At 32.5% G+C, this 22676-nt stretch overlaps 3 protein-coding genes across 8 annotated transcripts; 1 reads left to right on the forward strand and 2 right to left on the reverse strand.

The window, feature by feature from the left end:
* The first annotated feature begins 808 nt into the window (after nucleotides 1–808).
* LOC110610994 (CCR4-NOT transcription complex subunit 9) lies at nucleotides 809–9765 on the forward strand. Of its 2 annotated transcripts, none has more exons than XM_021751082.2 (9): nucleotides 809–1125; nucleotides 3902–3973; nucleotides 4695–4784; nucleotides 5831–5873; nucleotides 6028–6134; nucleotides 6409–6504; nucleotides 7351–7541; nucleotides 7672–7741; nucleotides 9463–9765. In XM_021751082.2, the coding sequence occupies exons 1-9, from the start codon at nucleotides 946–948 to the stop codon at nucleotides 9571–9573; spliced, it is 960 nt and encodes a 319-aa protein (XP_021606774.1). In that variant the 5' UTR covers nucleotides 809–945; the 3' UTR covers nucleotides 9574–9765. The 2 variants fall into 2 exon arrangements, with proteins under 2 accessions (XP_021606774.1, XP_021606773.1); XM_021751081.2 differs by lacking the exon at nucleotides 3902–3973 and adding an exon at nucleotides 4020–4091 and having other exon boundaries at nucleotides 816–1125.
* Nucleotides 9766–11838: 2073 nt separating this feature from the next.
* LOC110611635 lies at nucleotides 11839–12840 on the reverse strand. The gene has a single exon (XM_021752023.2). The coding sequence runs from the start codon at nucleotides 12556–12558 to the stop codon at nucleotides 11959–11961; it is 600 nt and encodes a 199-aa protein (XP_021607715.2). The 5' UTR covers nucleotides 12559–12840; the 3' UTR covers nucleotides 11839–11958.
* A 1273-nt stretch (nucleotides 12841–14113) lies between these two features.
* On the reverse strand, nucleotides 14114–19545 carry LOC110611450 (uncharacterized membrane protein YuiD). Of its 5 annotated transcripts, none has more exons than XM_043955214.1 (6): nucleotides 19194–19545; nucleotides 18092–18248; nucleotides 17745–17795; nucleotides 16491–16583; nucleotides 14956–15170; nucleotides 14114–14844 (listed from the first exon to the last, which is right to left on the reverse strand). In XM_043955214.1, exons 1-5 carry the CDS (start codon nucleotides 19352–19354, stop codon nucleotides 15051–15053), a joined length of 582 nt encoding a protein of 193 aa, XP_043811149.1. In that variant the 5' UTR covers nucleotides 19355–19545; the 3' UTR covers nucleotides 14114–14844; nucleotides 14956–15050. The 5 variants fall into 5 exon arrangements, with proteins under 5 accessions (XP_043811149.1, XP_043811150.1, XP_021607501.1 ...); XM_043955215.1 differs by having other exon boundaries at nucleotides 19221–19542; XM_021751809.2 differs by lacking the exons at nucleotides 14114–14844; nucleotides 14956–15170 and adding an exon at nucleotides 15634–16086 and having other exon boundaries at nucleotides 19194–19534.
* Between the last annotated feature and the right edge of the window lie 3131 nt (nucleotides 19546–22676).

Genomic DNA, 22676 nt, shown 5'->3' on the forward strand with positions numbered 1-22676 from the left:
AGCAAATGCCATCAACCTTTAAGTAACCTACAAAATAATAAAAAAAAAAATAATCAAAGATTTATCAAAAAAGTTTTCAATGAAAAATTCTTTAACATTCCAATTAGATCTAAAGAAATTTATATGAGAGTATTTTATAAAAAAAGTTGCAAAGAATAGAGTGAAGAGAGGAAGAGGATGAAACTTTATATATATAGAAAATTGGGTATATAATTTAGCATATTTGGGTACATTGTTTAATTTTTTTACTGGGTGTATTTTTTAGCTTAAATAATTTCTCTAGTTCAATAGATTTATCTAAGAAAATTTTTTACTGCATTAATTTATAACTATAATATAAGACTGATTTGCACAATATAATATCGATGAATATCTTCTATAATTAAAAGGACTTCTATGTAAATTTTACATGTGGTTATATATTTTTTTCTGTCGTTTAATGTTTTTATATATAAATTGAGATTTTTATGTATGAATTAAGGAGGATAATAAATATATTATATTTTATATATTATTCTTCAATGTACATACGTACAAATAGAATGAATTTAATTAATGAATTCCTCATTTATGGGAAGGTAAATAAAAAAATATTTAATTAAGTATTGAAATTATAAAATCACAATTTTTTTTTTTTAAAAAAAAAACAGAGATATTCTTAAACATGGGACATATTCAACTTAATAGCAAACGCATCGTCGTTTTGGCGATACCATTACCACCTTTCCGCTATAAGAGAGTCAGAGACCCAAGTTCCCAAGAGCGAGGGCTCAGACAAAACCCCCACGCGCATGTAAAGCACGTGTCCAATGCGTAATAAAATTAACTGAAACTTTCCTGCATAAAAATCGAATCCCTTCAAACCGGTAAGCCAAAAAAGAACCATCCTGTGAAACGACGAACTGCGAAAAACTGAAAGAAACTTGAGACGTTTGCGCTTCGCTCATGGCGAATCTTCCTCAATCTCTCTCCATGAATTCACCTTTTGGTGTCCCCAGCATGTCCACTCCTACTGCCGCCGGTGCTCCTCCCAACAAGGACCGGAAGATGGCTTCGGCGGAGCACTTGGTGCTTGACCTAAGTAATCCAGATCTTCGTGAAAACGCCCTTCTTGAGCTCTCTAAGGTAAAATTTAGCCATATCTTTAGCGCTTCCAGTAAATTACTGTCATGTCTCTAGATTTTATCTAAATTAACTATTCAATCTCTATTTGAAGATCACTCGATTAAAATGTCAATCAAACGCGTTAATTCTTCTGGCAAATGATTAGAAACTTCCTTTAGTGGATCAGAATTAAATAGCACGTATCTTTAAAACTACAGTATTATATAATATATAATAACTAAACAGTATAAATATTAAGTTTAAAAAATAAGTTTGTTAATGATTTGTTTGGTAGAACGATTACAGGATTTAATTTTACAAAATGAAGGACACTTAATTGAGTTATTTTGAAATAGGGATTAAGTAATTGATTTGAAAAACACATGGATTTGATAATAATTCATTCTACTGCTTTTTATACTTCGATTCAAATTTTTAGGTTTTATAATTGAGGAAGGATATGGAGCTGTAAATATTACATTTTAGTTTTTCCATATAATGTGCAGGAGGGAGACAGAAAATCGTGAGAGGGAGATGAAATGGAAAGAAAAAAAAAAGGAAAAATTGAATCCTGTTCGGTTGTGTTTGAATGTTAGTTTACTAGATGGAAAGTTTATATCATAGCCTTTGAAGGAAGATTCTTATTTGTATTGATAAAAGGTTACCAGTGGAAGTTGAAAATTTGGAACTTAGTTTTTTTTTTCTTTGGATCTCTCTGTTGTGGGAGGAAATAATATGTGGATTATTTTATTTCCCATCCACCTTTCATTTCTCCTGTTTTCCCTTCCTCATCTGAACACCAAACAAAAGAGATTAGATTAGTTTCCTTTTCCTCTTCCTTAGTTCCTCTATACAAACATGCTATTTTTATTTAATTATCAATGCGCTGTTGTTTCAGTTTCCAATATTTATTTATGAAATTGTGTGGTGGTCCAATGGGATAAATTTTGCCACTCGCGAATTGGAGTTGTGGATTTGGCATCTGGTTCTTACATTACCAGTGGCTTACTATTTTTCTGCCATATTTTTGTCTTCAAGACTGCTAAGATGCTGGTGATCTTATTAAGTGGCTTTTTTTTAAGTAGACTAGTTTTTATAACCCAAAATAGGTAGAAGAGGGAAGCTTTGAAGGAAACATCCTCAGTTGCCATGCTTTATCTGGATGACACTTGAATAGACAGTAGTATTTAGTCATCTCATCTGAGCCGTTTGTGCAATGCATGCACATGTCCATTGCACTTGCATTTGGGCAGCTGGATGGTGGCTGCGCATGACTGCCCTTGCTGTTAGCCTCAACTTTAAAGGAGTGTCACTTTCTCCTTTATGGTCATTTTGCTCTTTATTTGAGATTGAGGTGTTCATGATACAGTAAGGGATATTTAACTTAAACAATTAACACACGGGTGTTATTAAGGCAAGTGGCAGGGCGATGACCTTTTTAAATTGAGGCCATACTTATATATATACATGTATGTTTGTATATATACGCGTGCGTGTGTGTGTGTGTGTAGATTTATATGTATACATTTATGCATAGATATTGTATTACTTGTAAATTAGTTAGCATAATTATAAGATATATATTTCTAATTACTAATTAGTTAGCTTAATTACAGGCATACTTATATAAATATGTAATCTTTTTCAATATTAGAATATACTTGAATATTGGAAGTCAACTATGCGGACATAATATTATTTCTTTCCTAATTAGTTAGTTAATGTGTGTGTGTATAATATATATCCTTAATTGCCTAGCATTTATCCCTATTTAGTTAGCATAATTATCGGGATACGCATCTCTAATTAATTAGCATAATTATTGGATGTAAATCCCTAAGTAATTAGCCTAATTATGGGGATATATCTCCTAATTAGTACCTAAAATTTAGTCCTCCAATCAGCTATTTCAAAAGGAAATATAACAGGGTTGGTGTTTAAAAAGACCAAAAAAAAGCACTGCATGTTATTTTCAAGAGGCAACACCTCACGTTGCCTCGCCTCGCTCCTCAATCCAGGCGAGGAAAGGAGGCTCTTGCCTCTTGCAAGAGCCCTCGCCCAGCGCCTTTAATAAAGCTGTAACATGCATATCAGGATTGGCAATATTTAACCATGTTACTGGATCTCAATTGTATTTTGGTGTTCCTTTCAAAAGATTGATCAGTTTTGGAAGAAACATGTGTGACAAGTTTAGTATCCTTTTGTGCCAACTTATGGCTGTTTGCCTAACAACCTTTTTCTCTCCGGATATCTCAGTCTTCCAGTGGCACATAAACCATTTTAATTTAGAATCATAATCATGGATCTGTTAAGTGTTAATAAATCCAGAAGTTCATTCAGAACTTAATTAATCACCTCAGAATATGTATTTTTTAAGATTGCTGCAATGTATGGCTCAATGAGATAAATAGTGGTAAGGGATTGTGTTGTGAAGACTTTTCACAAGGTAAAACTTATATACTGGCAAGGCTTTACGTATCTTTTTGGGTTTCTTACCAAGCTGCTCTTCTTTTTTGGTAAGTGACTGCAATCATGAATAAATTCCAATAACATGTGGGCCAAGGAGACCATAAGCTTGGTTTTTCATATAAACTTTCTTTCTCCTCCCCTCCCCCTTTTTTATTCTGAGAAAGAAATAGAATCATGGTTGCATTGATTTACATTTCTTCATGACTGCATTAGTCAATATTCATATATGAATTTTGCCAATGTTTTTGCTTTAAATGGATGCAATTTGATGCTGAGCATTTGTGCGCTTTAATTATAAACTGGTGTCTGCCTTTGCTTTCATTTTTAGAACAAGGAATTATTTCAAGATTTGGCTCCTTTCGTGTGGAATTCTTTTGGTACTATTGCTGCACTCATGCAGGTATGCCTAATAAACTTGTGTTTTGTTTTGGTTTTTATTTTTTTAGAAGAGAGAATTATTTCAAGATTTGGCTCCATTGTTGTGGAATTCTTTTGGTACTATTGCTGCATTGTTACAGGTATGCTACTTGAAGTTGTTATTTGATCTTGTTTCTTTGTTTTGCCTCTTTCTTATTCACATTTGAAACTGAATTGTTACAGGTACGCTACTTGAAGTTGTTATTTGATCTTGTTTCTTTGTTTTGCCTCTTTCTTATTCACATTTGAAATAAAGTCAGCCATCTTGTTATTCAATTTATTTGAGCCTGACTTCCTCGAATTCTTCTAACTTCTCTCCTCAAGCTGATTAATATGCATTGCTTACTATCTCCTGTGACTTTTTTGTGAAGTAAATAATTACAGATTTGTTGTCATGAAGTCCAAAATCATAGATTTATTGTTATGAATCCTTTGCTACTTGACAGAATGGAAGAAATATGGTGCTTGGATTGTGTTTTTTTTTTGTGGATTTTTTAAATCAATTTTCCACATGCCAGTTGCAAAGTTTTGGGTTATTTTACTTGGAGACTAGTAGGCAAAGTTTACTGGCAGTTTTTATGTAGTGAGCTGTTTAGATATCACCTGTTTTTGTTAGGAAGTAAATATTGTTTAAGCTTTTTATCCATTAGTTTTATTTGTACCTGCTATTTTTGTAATGTTTGAATTATATTTCCTACTTGCAGGAGATAGTTTCAATATATCCTGTTTTATCACCACCAAATCTCTCTCCTGCACAATCAAATCGAGTTTGCAATGCCCTTGCTCTTCTACAGGTCAAATATTTCCTTCTCTAATTGTTTTTTTAAATAGCTTTTCAATCATCATATTATCATTTCTATCTTCTTTTGATTATATAGAAAAGAAAAGGAGGGGAGGTCTTTTGTTTTGGTTCTCACTTAAATCTCGTGACAAGATCATCGTGAGCAAAAGAAAGGTCTTTCATTTCTTCATCACTAGAATAAGAAATTTTCAACCTCAAATTTCATTTTATAGCAATCTACTTGTTCACTTTCTCTTGCTTTGGAAATTGTTGAATCCCTCATCAGTCGTGGAAAGGAAAAATGCACCCCTTATATGGGTTATAAGCAATCCTCCCCTTTGAGCTAGCTTTTGGGGTTTAACATGGTATCAGAGCTACCCTGGGTCAGACAAATTGTGCAGTGCTAGTGGACCTGCGAGGAAAGGGCTACCCGTGAGAGACGAGGTGGAGCTGTCCGAGGTACTAGCAAACCATAATACCCAAGGGTCCGGTCCTGGTTAGCAATTGTATTCGATCCAGTTGCAATGAGGACGTCGCAAATTTAGCGTCGCAAATTTAGCGGGACCGAGTGTGACGGTAGCTTGCGGCTTCCGTCCCACATCGTCGGATTATATAAAATTTAAATTGTATATAATAGCTAGCATAAATACTAAATAACTTGGGTTAACCATTTTGGGTCAAGTGGAAAATGAGTCCAAAAGTTATTTGGGCCAGTTTGGAATTGGTTGTTTCACATGGTATCAGAGCCTTCCCATCCAATGTTGGGCCTCCCATAAATGTGTCATGCACCACCAGTAAAATTCTGGGCGTGAGGGGTGTGTTGAATCCCACATCGGTTATGGAAAGGGGTAATGTGCCCCTTATATGGGTTATAGGCAATCCTCCCCTTGAGCTAGCTTTTGGAGTGAGGTAGGCCTGGCCCAAATTGAACAAAAATCATTTGCTTGTATGTTTTGGTTGAAACTTTAGTCTTCTGAATTGCTGTATGGTTTTGTATTTTTGGTTTGAAGACATTATTATTGTTCATTTGCGCTCTGATCTTTTTATGTTCTCTTGCAGTGTGTGGCCTCTCATCCAGACACGCGGATGTTGTTCCTCAATGGTAATTTTCTTGATTCCGTTCTCCCCAGGCTCATCAGCATAGCATTTTCTTATTCTTGATTGCATCATTTCCATTCCGCCAGCCCCAGGGAGATGATGTAGTCTGACTGCTATGATATTAATAATTCTTCCAACTGATGCTTTTCCCTTTTCAGCACATATACCTTTGTATCTTTACCCATTCCTCAACACAACTAGCAAGTCAAGGCCTTTTGAGTACTTGAGACTTACCAGCTTAGGTGTCATTGGTGCCCTGGTGAAGGTACATCCTTGCTGATGTTCTCTTACTAGATATCATTTCATTCATTTTTTTTTTATCTATTTATTCGTTTTAATTAGATAATGCAAGATCAACACCCATTATGTTTTTGTTTGTGATACCTTGACAAGTTGTTTGTATTCCGGACAAATGTTCTCAGAGTCACTTATTCACATGAAAGAGTATTGCATATTCTAGTTGGTGCATAATCTCTATGCTATGGTTAACATGTTTATTAGTTCATTTCTGATTAATTTTTTATCTTATTTCTTAACAGGTTGATGACACCGAAGTTATTAGCTTCCTTCTCTCAACTGAAATAATCCCTTTGTGTCTCCGGACCATGGAGATGGGCAGTGAATTATCAAAAACAGTTAGGTGTTGATTTACTTATTTTGTTTTTCCAATTAGTTAGAAACTACTACTAAACTTGTGCTCCTTTTATTTCTTTTGAATTTGAAAAAAATATATATATTATTTACCTAATTAAATTCATGAGCATCTTTGAACGTCTGAATTTTGTACAATATGGTTCCTAAAGTGTTTTTTTTTTTTCTGAGTTCAATTTGGTTCCTAAAGTAAATTTCTTTTCAGTCATTATAAGAATGTCTTTAAGTTTCTCATCAATATTATTAGTATTTGGGTTCTTAGTGTAGAGAACATTATGATTCTCTTTTTAGAATGTTTATTTGTGTTTCCTCGTATTTCCTCTTCCAACCTGATTTATTGAAAACAGTGCATTACTTGGATGATACTTTAGTTTCTTCAATTGCAGTGACTTGTTATTTGAGGCCTGGTGTACAGAGGATATCACTTAACTTTTGTCCGCTCAAGTGTGTTGTTTTCGATAGTGCAGATAAGGAGGAGTGAACCTTACAATATTTTGCTTACTATCTCCATATATTAGATGGTGGTCGTCTTTAATGTACTTTAGAATGAGAAGACATAATTTACGTTTGTTGTTGCAAATACATTGCCTCTTCTGGTAATAATGATGTGAATGCTAAGACGAATCAATATCTTTGTTTCTTACCAATTAGCTGATAATAATTTGTTTCCTGCTAAAACTGTATGAAGCTAATCGTTTAAAAACCCAAAACAGCAACAAGACACAATTTGTGAGAAAGCAAAATTGCAGACATGCATATGGTTCTTGTTTTGGTATTACAACTGTTAGCTTACTCCAACAAATGCTTAGAAAACTATTTTCTGATGACAGGTTGCTACATTTATAGTTCAGAAGATTTTGTTGGATGATGTGGGCTTGGATTATATTTGCACTACAGCAGAACGGTTTTTCGCAGTTGGCCGAGTTTTGGGGAACATGGTTGCAGCTCTTGCTGAACAACCCTCATCTCGGTTGTTGAAGCATATTATTCGATGTTATCTTCGACTATCAGATAATCCAAGGTAGTAATGCTAAATCATTAGCAACTCCAAGAAGTCTGCTATCACACTTCTTTTTCTTCTTCAGCTGTTATAAAACATTCATTTCATTCATGTTTACTTTTTTCTATACTCTGTGGTCTTTGAAATTCAGGGCTTGTGATGCACTAAGGAGTTGCTTGCCAGACATGCTTAGAGATGCTACCTTCAGTAGTTGCCTTCGTGTAAGTACTGCTTGTGAAATTTGTGATGTTGAAACATAAAATTCATGATCTGCTGGTGATATGAAGTTTTCTTTCTCTAAAAAATGCACTTTGGTATGCCTAGTTTTATAGTCTGTGATTTTGACTGCCAAGAATGTTCCAAAACCTTTTAACGTTACTGATGCCATGCTAGGAGGAAACAAACAAGTATACCTGTTGCTCGGTTTTTGCCATTACTCATTGTGATTCCTTTATTGAGTTTATAAGGCACCATAATTATTATAGGAACACTAAGACCCAAAAAGGTTATGGGGCAGGTGAGGCGCAAAAAAGTAAAATAACTTGAGTAAAAAATTAAAATTAAAATCAAATAATTATAGATTTAGCTCTTTCTAACCAAATTTATCAAAAGTACTAATATGCAGACTACAAAGCATTAGTAAGCATAGAAAAAGACATAAATGAATAGACTTCACTTATAATATCTTTTTTTTTTTGGGAGAATTACTAGTTGGTCCTTGGATTTTTAGAAAATTCACTAGTTCATTGTTATTTCAAAATCAGTCAATTAAAACGCCCTCTTTATTTTGTAAAATCAAACTATTTAGTCTTTCTATCAAAGAAACGGTTAATCAATTTATTTTATCCTTAATCAGAGGGAATAAATAGTATGAATTTATGAATATTTAAAATTATAAGAACTAAATAATACATATAATTAAAATTATAAGGATTGAAAGTATAAATAATTCAAAGCAGCTAATGAGCTTTTTAACAGAAAGATTAAAGAGTTGAATTTTACAAAACACATAGCTATTTTAGTTAATTGATTTTGATATATGGATGAACTAATTATTTTCATAAAAATTCAAATTTACCCTTTTTTCTGTTTAAGAGAACACTATGAGGACTAACTAAAAAATAGAATTAAAACCAAATTGTGGACATCCAATAACAAACCCCAGATTTTATATCCACAAACAAACACAACACAAATAACACTGTTTTTTTGTTAGAAAAAAGAAGGGGAAGGGGGGTGAGCAATTTTAGATAACCTAAAAACCTAGGACCTAAATAACAAGTTCGACGATCTCCTATTCTTTTAAATCTTCTTGTTCTTGTTGTTCTTTTTTGTTTCCACAAAAATTCACATTATCTTTTATATATATATATATATAAAGGATTGGCATCTAGCTGAGGCACGATTCTTGTACAAGGCAAGGCACATGCCTAGGTGATGTTGCTTGCCTTTCACCATCATAACTGCTGACAGCTGTGCCTGGTGCCCCTTGTGCCTCACAGGTGCACCTTTAACAACAGTGTGAGGTAGGTAGTGTTTGTTATCCTAGACTCCTAGCGTTGGGGTGCATGACTGAACACAGGCAGGATTGGACAACTGACTAAAATTTCAAGCACCAATATTTCTATGTTTAATCGCAACCTGATTTTAGGTCTAGATTGGTGTATAGTGACTCTTTAGAGGTAATGATTGTTTCTTAGCCTTTTAAGTCCTTGCTATGGGAAATGTGTTAAATTTATAGCTGTCTTTAATTAAGCACGTCCATAACTTGGTAACATTTACAGTTCGATGATTGCATTTGCAATTACTATACTTTAACTATTTGCTTGGGAACAATTTGAGTTGCAGTTGAAATTTTTTCCCCCCTTCTTACAAAATGAAGTATTTATACTGGAAGTTCAAAGGATGATACTTGTATTTTTGGTCTTTCTAATGCATCCAGGAAGATCCAACAACAAGACGATGGCTGCAGCAGTTGCTTCATAACGTTGGAGTGAACCGCGTCCCAGGGTTGCAGGCTGGGGGAGGATTTGACCACATGCTGGTAAACTAGACTAAATTGCATAACCTTCTTATTGAGACTGCTTTTTGCAATTTGATTTTAGATGCAAATGGTTCATCATCTTTTTTTTTAAATTTCTATGTGAATTAGCATCATCAGATTAATGTAATTAGTGGACGCGTTGCTCTGACAAAGAAGCCTTACGTGTTGTGAGAAATGAGAAATCCCGAACTTGGTTTCTTCTAATGTATTTATTTATTAATTTTATTATTCTATTTATAAATTAAGTTTATTTTAATTGTATTCAATGAATTTTAGGACGCTATATTATAGTATACTCATGACGTACAAAAGTTTGCACGTGAGCTCAGAGTATTAAGAATTAATGTTATTGTTATTATTAAAAAGAAGTCGATAACAGCTCCTGGAGTGCAGTGTTACGCTTCTATCAGCATTCAACATTCAGCAGCTGTATTTATGGCCTGTAACGAGATAAATGCCATGGAATCCTGCAATATTTGCCAACTCACCAAGTCTTGTAGACTGATGAGCTGGATCGAAAATGGTGCCAAGCAACTCAAGGAAGATAGGGTCATGATCTTATTGATTTCATGGAATAGGTTTTTTGTGAAAACACCAAAAGAATTACTTCCGGGACATGGTGAATGAAATATGACAAGGTGAAGGTTGGCGGAGTTTCCATGTAGTTTCTGAACTAGTGAAGACATAGTCTGGATGAAGGTCAGAGTGGCAAGAAAATCCAAGAGAAATACAATAAATACGAGTGGTCAAAGGTAGAATACAGAAGCTTCGCAGCAATCCTGTTTGTCTTCTCCATTTAGCAATAGCACTACCTGACATCCAATTTGAAGAGTACGAAGAAAAGAATGGTGAAGTCTGAGGTACAATGGTGAATCATCAAGTTTTTCTAGTATATTGCGGGGGTAGCTAGAGCTTGATATAATGTATTTGATGATTCCACCTACGTGGTTACCAAGTTCGAGAAAGAAAAAGAGCATATCCTATCACACTGTAATAATTTAAGGTGGTCCATTACAAATCCTCATCGTATGCTGTTAGATTTTATAATGAAAATGAAAAAGGAAAAGAAGATTCAGACAAAAGAATAATAATAAAGAGGATACCCAAAACAAAATAATCGTTTGCAGGCATTGATATAAACTTACTCTATTTGATTTGAAGTTTAAATTCATAATAATTTCGGAGTTTTAAATAAAATGTAATTTAAAATCCTTCCCCTGAGCTAGATTTTAGAACGGAATCAGGCATATTTTATCAACATGTGTTATATTACATTTATGATTTTCAATGCTAAATCAACAAGATTTTCAACTAAAAATCTCATAAGCGGAAGAGAAAAAGAATATATGCAAGCAGCCTCACCAAAATGGTCCCTCCCCCTTTTGGTCACAGAGAAATGGAATTTTACAAGCTTAAAGGCAAGAAAAAGAAATAATGTCCTCTTATTATTATGATTGTTTCTAAATTCACCACCATAGAGTCACTGATAAAAAGTGAGAAAGACGGAAAATTAAAGGAATTCACCTTTATAACGAAAGGGGAGAAACATTGAAAAAGTTGACATCCCTTTGAAAACACACACTCCAACAACATTCCTGGAAACTTACCCCTCACTGACACAGCTGCTGGGAAAGACCCTTCCTTAGAGAAATTTAACACCATCTTACATTTCACATTACTTTAGTACATGTTTCGTATATGTTGGATCGATGTATCTCCTAATTCTTGATAGAATTTAACCTCCACTTTCCATGAACATGCATGCACAGCTTTCTCTCCAACCAGCCAAAAGATGATGTTATCATGTACTCAGCACCATTAGCTATAGGCCAAAAAGATGTTATTACTAGTTGTTATATATATATATATATATGTGTGTGTGTAATTGAGAATTCTCAAATTGATTAACCATATGTTCATATGATTTATTAAAAGATATATTTGGAGTTACCGATAAGTGTTAATTCAATACTAATATTGGTTTTGAAGTTGAAATTTCAAAATTCAGAGTCCCAAAAATTTAAAAAAAGTGAAATATATTCAAGTAAAGCATTTTCAAAAACTAAAGTCTCCTTGGGCAGAATAAAAACAGAAATAACACCATACAAGCTTACATCTAATAATATATTTTGCATTCAATGTTCATAACACCCAATACATCAAATCTTGTTCAAGTGTCATGAGTATTACATACTATTAAATGACTAATTACTCACCTGTTATATGTATATATAACAACAGGAATTGTATATGTGATAATAGCAACACCAACTCTATATAAAGCTAGCAGTAGAAACTTAATTAAATTATGTACAAAACCCAATAGAAGGAGATGAACTATGAATGAAATGGCTGTGGTTGTCCTCTAGCTCTCTGCCTAACCATGATTAATCCTTAAAAAGCTTTTTGATAAAAACCATGAATCCTCTTCCAAGATTCTTCCCTTTGCATCTTCAATTGCTTGTAGAAGTTGCCAATGAATGTTTCTGCTTTAGTGAACAGCTCTTGCCCGCTGAGTCCTCCAGCTTCCTCCTCTTCTTTGTCTTCTTCTACTTGTTTTTCATTAGCTACATCTTCTACTTCTGTCTCTCCACCTCCTATGAAGAAAAGGCTTGGCATGGATGGGCATTTCTTCACTTTCTCCTCCACCTTCACAGAGCTAACAATCTTCTCAGACGCTGATTTTTCAACAACTCTAGCTTTTTTTTCACTGCATGCAGGAGGAATTGCTTTTGCTTCAGGAGATGATGAGACTTCCGAGGCTGTTACCACCTGGGATTTTACTGAAACAGGAACAGCAAGCTTTTTGTCGTCAAAAGGTTTGGAAAATACTGCAGAAAGAAGGCCAGCTTCAGCTCCAAGAGCTATAATAAGAAGATTAATGATGAAGTAGAGGTACTTAGGCCTTAATGAAGAAGATAAAAGGGGTGTTACAAAGAGAAGAGCAGCTAAGAGAGAGAGCATTACAATTTGAGACTTGTTGAACTTGGTCATGGCTTTTGCTTTTCAGGTTAACTAAAATTTGAAGAGATGGTGGAGTTGATATAGAAGAAGAAGAAGAAGAAGAAGAAGAAGAAGAAGAAGAAGAAGAAGAAGAAGAAGAAGCTTGTGGTAGTAGAGTTGAGGAACGGGCTTAAAGGACATTTATATAGGAGGCAAGGCTAGGAGATTATGGATGGAACTTGCCTTTTGGCAAAAGACTAGACATCTGTTCATTATTAATCATCAGTACAAGAGAAAAAAGAATAAATTATTATCTTATATTTTAAAAAGCTCAATAAAAATATTTTTATATTTTATAAAATTAATTTCTCTTGACCATTTTGTCTAAACATTATTAATTAACTTGTTTAAATTTCAGTTAAAGAAATAAATTAATAAAAATTTCTTATACGCTTCCAATCTATATTTAATTAATAGAATATAAATAAATACAGGACCAGATATAATTTTAATTTATTTATTGATTTAGTGCAGGTATATTATTAAAATTATTGAGACTAAATAGTAGAAATAATTAAAATTATAATATTTAAATAGTATAAAAAATCAAAACTAAAAGGAATTGACCGTAGAGATTTTACAAAATAAATGAGGTATTTAATTATATTTTTAAATAATAAAAATTAAGTAATTAATTTTATTAAAATACAGGTACTCAGCGAAATCTATATCTCATTTTCTTTAAAAATGAAAAAAAAAGAATTTAAATAAATTCTAATAAAATTATATATAATTTTATTTTTTTTAAAATAAAAATTTTATAAATTAAAAATAAAAATCTTGCATTTTAAATAAAAAATTTAATAAAAAATAAATTTAATTAAATTTTTATTCTAAATAGGAATAATGAGATAGCACTAAAGAATTAGATCTAATTTAAATATAGAAATGGAGGAGGGAGAGCATGTAATTAATTTGGCCATCAGATTAATGTCCAGTCTTGATTAATTGCTTTTTATAATTAAAATGACATTTTCAATAGAGTAGGTCTCATTTTCAATCAAATCCTAAATTAGGTCGGCCTATTGTTTAGGGTTTAGATTTTCTGTGTATACTATAAATGATCATACTCTCATTATTCCCATTGAATCCATAACAGTAATTTTTAGTTTATTAAATGGACAATACAGCAAAGCTCAAATCAAATTTGAACATCATTAATTAGGACCAATAGTTTTCTTCAAGCTTAAAAATTTTATATCCCAAAAATAATAATAAAATTTTATTTTATTTTATCAAAATTTACCTTTATTTTAAAATTATAATAAATGATTATTTTGATTTTTTAATAATAACTTAAAATACTTAGATCGAAAATTGATATTCAATACTTTATATATAATTATGGAGTAAATTTCGAATAAATGTTGGAAAAGCAGAGTTGGGCAGGGAGGGAAGAAGGCTAGGGACAACAGAACATGGAGAGAAGTAGGACATTGGAATATAATTGGACAATGGCTGATAAGGTCGGTGAAAGCATATTCGTGAGCCCCAGCTTTCGTTCTTTCACTTTTCTTTTCTTTTCTTCTTTTTTTTTTTTTTAAAAAAATATATATTTGAACAAAGACCAATACACCAAGGTGGTCTATTCCAGCAAGAACCTGACTCCCAAGCAATGGGTCCCTTATCAGGACATCTGGTGTGGGTCGTACGTCTTCTGAATCTTTCATTTTTACAGCATCAAGAATATTTCTCCCCAACGGAACCCACTTGCACAGTTGCACTAGTGCCAAAGTGGTCCATTTCAATGGCCACCTGCCTCTTATATGGGTCAGAATATCTGATCAACACGGGCCAAGTTTTCAATTTTCTGGGAAAATTTTGCAGCCAAACAAGCTTATCATATGATGTAATCTTGCAAATCCAAAGTGGACCTCCAAGCTTGGTTTCCTGCATACAAAATGTGAAAGAACTTTTGCAATGTCAAGTTTATCCATAATGTATCACTTTATCTCTGTCTTTAGTGCAGTAGATAATCCATGGACAAACACTAGCGCAGCCCATTACAATGTATATTAGCCAACGACAAATGATGGGGGCCACATTGGTATGTTCCATAATGGAGGCAAGATCATACAGATGATTAGAGCCATAAGCTGAAGGAGCTAGAGATTCCTATGATGTCTTCTTTTTCCTTAGAAAATCTCACCAAGTAATCTACGTTGGATATCTCTTCTTTTAAAATGGCAATCTCTATCAAAAAAGGCCATCATCTTCATGCAATGCACTGTAGATTTTCCTTTTCGAGCAAGTAACTTCACTTCGATTTTCATTGTCCTGTGAAGTAAAAATATACACATATATATTTCACGTTAGAAAAGTACAGTCATCCATACATAGGTACGATGAAATTTATCATTACAGCATCATGTTTATGTCAAAATATACCTGCTTTCCTTGTTTCAGTTTTAGGTCATTTTCAATTGAGCAAGTAGAGCTCAATTTCATCCAAGAACCAATAATACTGTAATTTACTAAATCACCTAGATAAGATTTCCTTGGTTTATCCTGCAGACGTGGCCTTTAGTGCCTTTACCACTACAAGACAAACTAGAAACTTTGCTTGTAGTTCCAGGTAAACCTTCAAATGGCAAACTTATTCCCTACAATACATCATTTGGTTAGTGTGTTAGAGAAATTCAATATGCATGACCGCACAAGGAAATTTACATTCAATGAACAGGAACTCCCAATTCTTACCAGCAAAAGTCTGAATACAAACAATCAAGATCTCGTTTACATCACAGTCTTGCTTACTAAATCATTTCCCTAGCGTAAATATCTCAAGATAGTTTCCTACAACGATGGGTGACACTGGGATATTATCCCACATCAAGAAATGGAGTATATAAAAAATATTTAATAGCTAGACTCGTATTAATCCATTGCATACTGATAAATGAAAGCACACTTTGTATCACAAGGAAATTCTCAACATACTCATAAAGAGCATAGCATTCGTGTATTGGTGTCTTTTAACTAATATTTATTTTACGAAAAAAAAATCCCACTAATACCAATCAGACTCTTGAGGAAATGGATACAAATTATTAAACAAGAGGGTGATGAAAATCAACTTATACGTCATCTTCATGTATCGAGCAGTGTCAACTTTACAATTCTCTTACATTACATGGATATTTGATTGAAGCATCTTCTGGTCGGAAGTGAAAAGCCCCCAAAAAAAAAAAAATTCAGCCTACAACTAAATTTATACAGTGTCTCAAGTTCGAGTTCAAGTCAGAACTAACTATATACATACACACACACACACATCATTCAGTCAAGGTATCCTGCATGCCAACAGAAGACCTCAACCAATAACATTGTTTCCAGCGCCACAAAGCATAAAGTTTGATCCTTCTATGGAGGAGCAAATATATTTGCAAGAGTAAGAGCCTGTCAAGCGTTCAGTGAATTGATCAAAGAATCACCATTAAATATTAGTGATATCGTCTGCTAGCTGGAACTTCTCATGAAAAATGCTACAATGCTCCCCAACACAGCACCAGCAGCAACCTGGTGCAGTCCGGTAAATTTAATTAAGTATAATTATATTCAGTTAATAGCTTTACTGGAATTTCAATGCATCCACATTCAAAAACAAACATTTTTCTGGAACAGAATAGAATCATGGCAATGCAAGAACATTGTTCCATTGTTTCAACTGTTAAAATAGTGGAATTGAAGCTTTTACACCTATAAATGTTTAGCATTGTTTCATGGATTTCCAGTTATTAGTGTAGTAATAGAAGTGCAATCTCATTTGGTTAAGTACACAATTAGCTAGCTCTATTGGATCTTACCAAAATGCCAGTTCTCAAAATGAATCATTCAAGTTAACCTGTTTAAAAAGAATAGACATCCCAAAAAAAAAAAAGAAGAATAAACACCCATTAAAGAGAAGTGCAACTACCACTGACCTGGAGAGGAGTGTGACCTAGTGAATCTCGAAGAGGTCTGAAATTGGATACAGGGTGTTCAGGAGGTAGCTCACATACAATTTGATTTAGTAACTGCGAATTGCAAAAGGATACAAGTTAGCCAAGAGAAAAATATAAAAATGCATAGGTAAAGCATTCTACCCAACCACATAGATTACTTTGGCATAGAGCAAATGGTGGCCATAATGGAAGTAATGTTTAGCAGCAAATAAATGTTCAACTTATGGCACAGAAAAAATTGCAACAGAATGAACACAGCCAAGCAAAAAGTGGAGGAAGAACTTAATCAATTGTAATCATGAAACCTCATAAGATTTATGCACTTACATGCGAGGCATACCCCAAAAATGATAAAATGCATAGCTTAGTGAGATTCACAGCCAATTCAGGAAAACCAAGCTTATGCTGTGTATTACCTTCCTCAGAATATCATGGAGCAGTATGAATGTGCAAGAACAAAAATCATAGACATTTTGTAGAAAAATATTATCAACTTAAGTTCTTTTTTACTGTTATGACACCACTGTATGCATCCCACACATAATGCCCTTCTTAAAATTCTCTTCCGCAGGCAAACTTTTTAAAATACTTGTCCGCAGGCAAAGTACACTGATACAAATGGCAAAACCAGAAGAATTAAAATCAATACAATATCAAGAATTGGCAAATTACTACAGCATAATAATAATCCTATCAGATCTATTTTACTTTAGATGCTTATCGATCATAAGCACCATATGAATGTTAACAGCAAAACTGTATCCCAACCTCTCGTATGTTGTACTACAAGTTAAATATTAAACAGGTTAAATTTCAATAACATTATTGTAGCTGCCCTAAAATCAAAGAATGTCAATGTCAGATCAATGCATGTTTCCAACAATCAAATTTGACAAAACGACATCATAAATAATTTAAAAAAAAAACATTGAAATGCATGTTTATCCTATTTAGTATACACAAGATGAAATTTAGGGGGAAGATATCATTTAACATTTATTTCAGAGAAAGAAAATTGAATTGAAGAAAGAAATATTTACCATTAACAAGCCAATGATAGTAGACAATGCAAATACATTCTAGCAAGCCATTAGTTTAAATTAGATTGTGCCTGGAAAATTTTCCACATAATCCATGCTTTATTAGAGAACTTCACCAGATTCCAAGATGAATTTGATTAATTCAGTTGACACATATGCATGTAATAAGGTATAATGCAGTAAATGATCTTACTTCAGCTTGGCGGCCAGCATGAAGTCTAACACCAGTGGCATCATACATAACCTGCAAAAGTCGCACATTATATAGGAAGCTTAACTGCATTGAAATATGGACATCGCTAATTATCTAATAAGCATGGAAGTCAGCAAAATAACTAATGCACCACAAATCACAAAAGACTGTGCCAGCAGCCTAATTATGGAGGGAGGAAAAAGCAAACTTTTTCTGCAGGAAGAAATCATTTGAGAGAACAGGACATGAAAGTGCAAGAAGAGAAAAAAATTTATTTTCTTCAAGATAAATACATAATCAAGCATTTCAACACGAAAAATGGACGACACCCAGCTAACAATACATACAACACATGCCAAAACCAGCGCAATAGCAAAGGTTGGAGCTCCGCTTCCTTCTTGTAGACCAATGGCAATTGCAAGAGCAGTCACAGTTGCTGTATGCGATGAGGGCATTCCACCTGATGCAAGCATCCTTTTAGAATCCCATCTCTTCTCTTTGAACCTGCACATCTAGGATGATATATTGGAAAAACACCAAAGGAAATAGCGGCAATAGGGAATGCTTATTAAACAAGATTTTTCTTTCACTAAAATTCCATGTTTCTCCAATCATACAAATGAGTGCACATACAGGCCACAATCCACATTACTTTGAATCAATAACATCAGTTATTATACTCAATCAAACAAACAAAGAAACTTATCATAAAGTAGTCCACATGTATATAATTATGATTTACCAGTACCTGGAAGCAAGAAGAATAAAAATTAGATACACAGAATGTTCAGTTTCCACTTTCCCAACATAGCTTAACCTCACATAGGTAATGAAAAATTGCGCACCATCTAGCTTCTTTACTAAAGCTATTTACTTTATTTGTACAAAAGGCTCGGAACAGTTCAATTTAGTCCCATATTACCTGAGGTCATCTACATAAATTCTTTCCTTCCCATCTGCTCTCTCTAGACTCATACTTAGAAAGATGTTATTGAGAAATCAAATCCTTGCTAATAATTTCAACCCCAGGTCTCCTATGGTGTATCTTTTTCACTTTCTATCCTCTCTACTTGTTTGCAGTCACTCTTCATCACTGGGATACCTAAATGTCTGGTTTAATTTGAAGTGCAACAAAACAAAAATAGTAACAATTTGTAACTACTCGCATAAATATAGTTTACATTTTAAAGATTTTTTTATATAGACAATGCACAAGCCTTCAAACTTCAAATTCATTCACCTACTTTATCCCATTAATGCTAATCAAGAAGAAGATTATATCCTTATACTAGCTAAAACATAAATGGGTACAGAATTTCCTAACATTACATTACCCACACGGGCCCATTGAAATCAACCATAACATAAACACCCAAACCCAATAGCATAATTTTATCAAGTACTCCACTAATCATAGAATCCATTAAAACAAAGCAAACGAAAATTTACAGGAAAGAAAAACAGAGAAACCATAACCAGGTGGTGAAAAGCTTAAGGAACTGAGCGAGAGCGAAAGCAAGGAAAGCGGAGAGTAGAGGGGTGTTGGAGGGAATAATGGACGGCTGCGAGGGTGTTGATCGGAAGCTTGATGATGCGTCAGAGCCCGCCATAACTTTGTTTATCACAGCAAATGCGTGGGGAGGAAGAAAAAGCTTTAGAGGTTTACCTTGGCTAGAAGAAGAAGAAGATATTCGAGGTGAATTGAGTCGGGAGCAGGGAATCGGTTGTGTAGGCAGATTCGTATTCTGATTCCGTACATGTTTTTATGATTCATTTCCAGCCCACCCATGACGCCACAATCAACGGTCGAAATTATCATTTTATCAACAGTACTGCAAGCCCTTTTTTCTTTTTGGGATGGATCGGTTTTGATCCGGTCCAACCCAAAAAATGGCCACATATACTGATGTTTTTAGATTTAAAGAGAATAGAATTTAAAAGTGTGTTAATTTAGTGTATCAAAATAGACAGGCGTGTGTAAGCTTACTTTTAAGGGCAGTGTATTCCTCCTTTATTCCTTTTTCCTTTATCCTTTAAGGATGCATAACTACTATTTTATTATAGTATCACATATTTTTTTCACACAGATCCATACGTATAGACGTACCAATATATCTATCTCTATTAGACGGCCATTTAATTCTCTTCTAATGCACATGCTGATAGAGTTACGAGATAATTGGACCTGTTCTTTTACCTTCCGTCACACCATCGAGTTAAACTCTCCTCTGATGGATTCAAGCCTAAAGCCAGTTCGACCTATTTTAATCACGAACTGAATGGCGTGACAATGAATCAGTCTACTCAGTGGGGTTTATTAGATTTTGAATCTGTTTTTTTCTTTGAAATCCAGTTTTAGGCTGAATATCAAAAATTCAGCGTTGATCATATATATTTTGCAATAATAGTGGACCTAACCTAAACTAATTTGAAATAGAAATGCAAACCATATCAATCTAGATTTTAAGTTAAATTGATGGATTTTGATGTGGATGTTGACTTAACTTGTGCATTATTTTGGGCTAATGGGCCCAATACTTGGACCACTTTAAAGAAGCCAGTCCCAACTTCTCAAACTAAGCCTCCATTTGGCATTTACATTACATAAAATATTTTTTATGTATAAGAAATTTAATAAAATTATTAATTTATTATTTATTTGATTATTGAGTTCATTTTAAGCACTTTAAATATTTTATTAAATTTCTATGTATAAATTTATTAATATATTTTATTTTTTAAATTAAAATTAAATAGTAAAAAAGAAATTATTTATTTGAGTATAATATTTTATACGTTCAAAAATATTTGAATTCATTTTTCTCAGTTTTATTTGTTTATAGAAAATAATTTAAAAAATATTTTTGAAGAAAATATTTACTTCCTCCGATCAAACATTATTAACACTTGGGGAAAAATAAAATTGTCCATGTCAGACCCTAAGCATTTAGAAAATGGTGAGTGATGTCTCAATTACTACTTTTTTATGATTAAGATATTATAATTTAAATTTATTTTAATATTAAGGGAGATTTAAATTTAATTTTTGAACATTACCATTATTAATAGATCAGTCCTTATATTTTAAAAAATATATTAAAATGTCTTTATCTTTCCTCTCTATCAACAAAATATTTCTTCTATCTATTTTTACCGTTAAAAATATAACAAAAAAATTAAATTATCCACTTCCTCTTCCTCCTCCTCGTTTTCCTCCTTTTTTTTCGATTTTTCTTTTTATTCTTTCTTTTTCAAAGAGGAAGAGATTTTTCTTCTTCATTGATTATTCCTCCTCTTCTTATTCTTTAGTTCTTCTTTTTTTTCTTCTTCAATTTTTCTTTTTATTCTTCTTCTTTAAAGAGGAGGAGGAGATTTTTCTTCTTCTTCTTCTTCTTCTTTTTCTTCTTTTTTAAGGAAGAGGAGTACATTTTAATAGATATGAGAAAAAATAAAAATGTTTTAATAGATTTTTAAAAATATAGGGTCTGACTTGTTAATAATAGCAATATTTAAGGACTAAATAAGGAGTTTTATTTGAGAGTAAAATTAAATTTTAAAAATTTTCTCTCATCCTTTATCTAATTTTAACAGAAAAGAGAACGAAAAAACTATTTTATTAACGAAAAAAAATAAAAATATTTTAATAAATTTTTAAAAATATAAGAACTGACTTATTAATAATGATAATATCTATAAACTAAATTATAAATTTTTAATATTAATTATATGATTATGCATATCCATAGTTATTTTTTTATTTTCTCTATTTTGTATCTACTGGTTGTCATAATCATAACGTCGGATTACTCCTCTTTTAATTTATTATTTATTTAAAAAATTATAATAATTACATTTTCAAATTATATAAAAAAAATTAAAAAATACGTTTCCATTTAGTTATTTATAGATTAAAAAATAATAAAAATTTAATTATTTATTATCTACTAACAGAAGGAACCCACTCTCCTGGCAACATTAAAGGAAATTCAAGCAGAGAAAATTAATATACAGCAAAGAAAAGAGAGACAGAATCTTAAAAGAGCATAGAAAAAGTCTTCAAAGATTAAATTTAAATCGTTAAGAACAGTGAATTTTATCACTATATTTAATATTAATTGATATAATATCATTTTTTATAAAATATTATTAATTATTTTTTGAAAAAAAAATCCATATCGTTTACCTAAATCCTTTGGAAAATTTGTTCTTGGTGACGGCTCAACTACTAATTTTCTGATTAAGATATTATAATCCAAAATTCTGATATATGTAAGCCATAGTCTTTTTCTTTTTTTTCTTTCCATTTTATATGCATTGGTCGTCAGAATCCCAATCTTGGATCGACTCCTCTTTTATTCCCCCTTTGGGCTTTGGCTTGTGTGAACAAAAGTCATTATCTTAATATATTTTTTTAATCAAAATATCAGATTAAGTTTATAAGAGAAAAATTTTTGATTTTTTTTTTCAAATGGAAATGGAAAATAATAATTAAAGCTTGAAAATGAAGCATTGACGAGTATTGTATTTGGGAAGTTTTTGGAGAAGTAATTGTCCCCATGCAGAAGAACGTTACAAAAAGAGTGGTTGCAAGCTTTTTTCTAAGAAATTTCCTCTGCCTGACGACTGATGCTAACCAAACCCCACTCGCAACATGAAGCTCTTACGCGCGTGGGAGAAAATTATTAACTGTAGTTTAATTTTGAAGGTTAGTGCATTAATTTTTAATTCAATTTTAAGCTTTTTTTAATAAAATTTTCAATTTTAATTTAAATTATATATATATATATATATATAATCCTCCTAACACATTTTCACATGTTTTAATCATTTTTTGTGAAAATGAACAAAAGAGAAGCTCATTATTATCCTCCTATTTTCTTTCACTTTTTCTGCCCATCTCTCTTTATTTGATCATTTTCTCCATTTTTTTCA

Source organism: Manihot esculenta, chromosome 3, assembly GCF_001659605.2.
Source record: "Manihot esculenta cultivar AM560-2 chromosome 3, M.esculenta_v8, whole genome shotgun sequence".
NCBI classification, from domain to species: domain Eukaryota; kingdom Viridiplantae; phylum Streptophyta; class Magnoliopsida; order Malpighiales; family Euphorbiaceae; genus Manihot; species Manihot esculenta.

Bases quoted from the DNA above. Each gene is read 5' to 3' on its own strand.
- LOC110610994 (XM_021751082.2), top strand. From the start codon at position 946: ATGGCGAATCTTCCTCAATCTCTCTCCATGAATTCACCTTTTGGTGTC. The intron at 6,135-6,408 runs GTACATCCTTGC...ATTTCTTAACAG, and splicing joins TCATTGGTGCCCTGGTGAAG to GTTGATGACACCGAAGTTAT. The intron at 6,505-7,350 runs GTTAGGTGTTGA...TTCTGATGACAG, and splicing joins GCAGTGAATTATCAAAAACA to GTTGCTACATTTATAGTTCA.
- LOC110611635 (XM_021752023.2), bottom strand. From the start codon at position 12,558: ATGACCAAGTTCAACAAGTCTCAAATTGTAATGCTCTCTCTCTTAGCT.
- LOC110611450 (XM_043955214.1), bottom strand. From the start codon at position 19,354: ATGGCGGGCTCTGACGCATCATCAAGCTTCCGATCAACACCCTCGCAG. The intron at 16,584-17,744 runs GTAAGATCATTT...TGCAATTCGCAG, and splicing joins ATGCTGGCCGCCAAGCTGAA to TTACTAAATCAAATTGTATG. The intron at 15,171-16,490 runs GTCAGTGGTAGT...GATGTATTGTAG, and splicing joins TAGGTCACACTCCTCTCCAG to GGAATAAGTTTGCCATTTGA.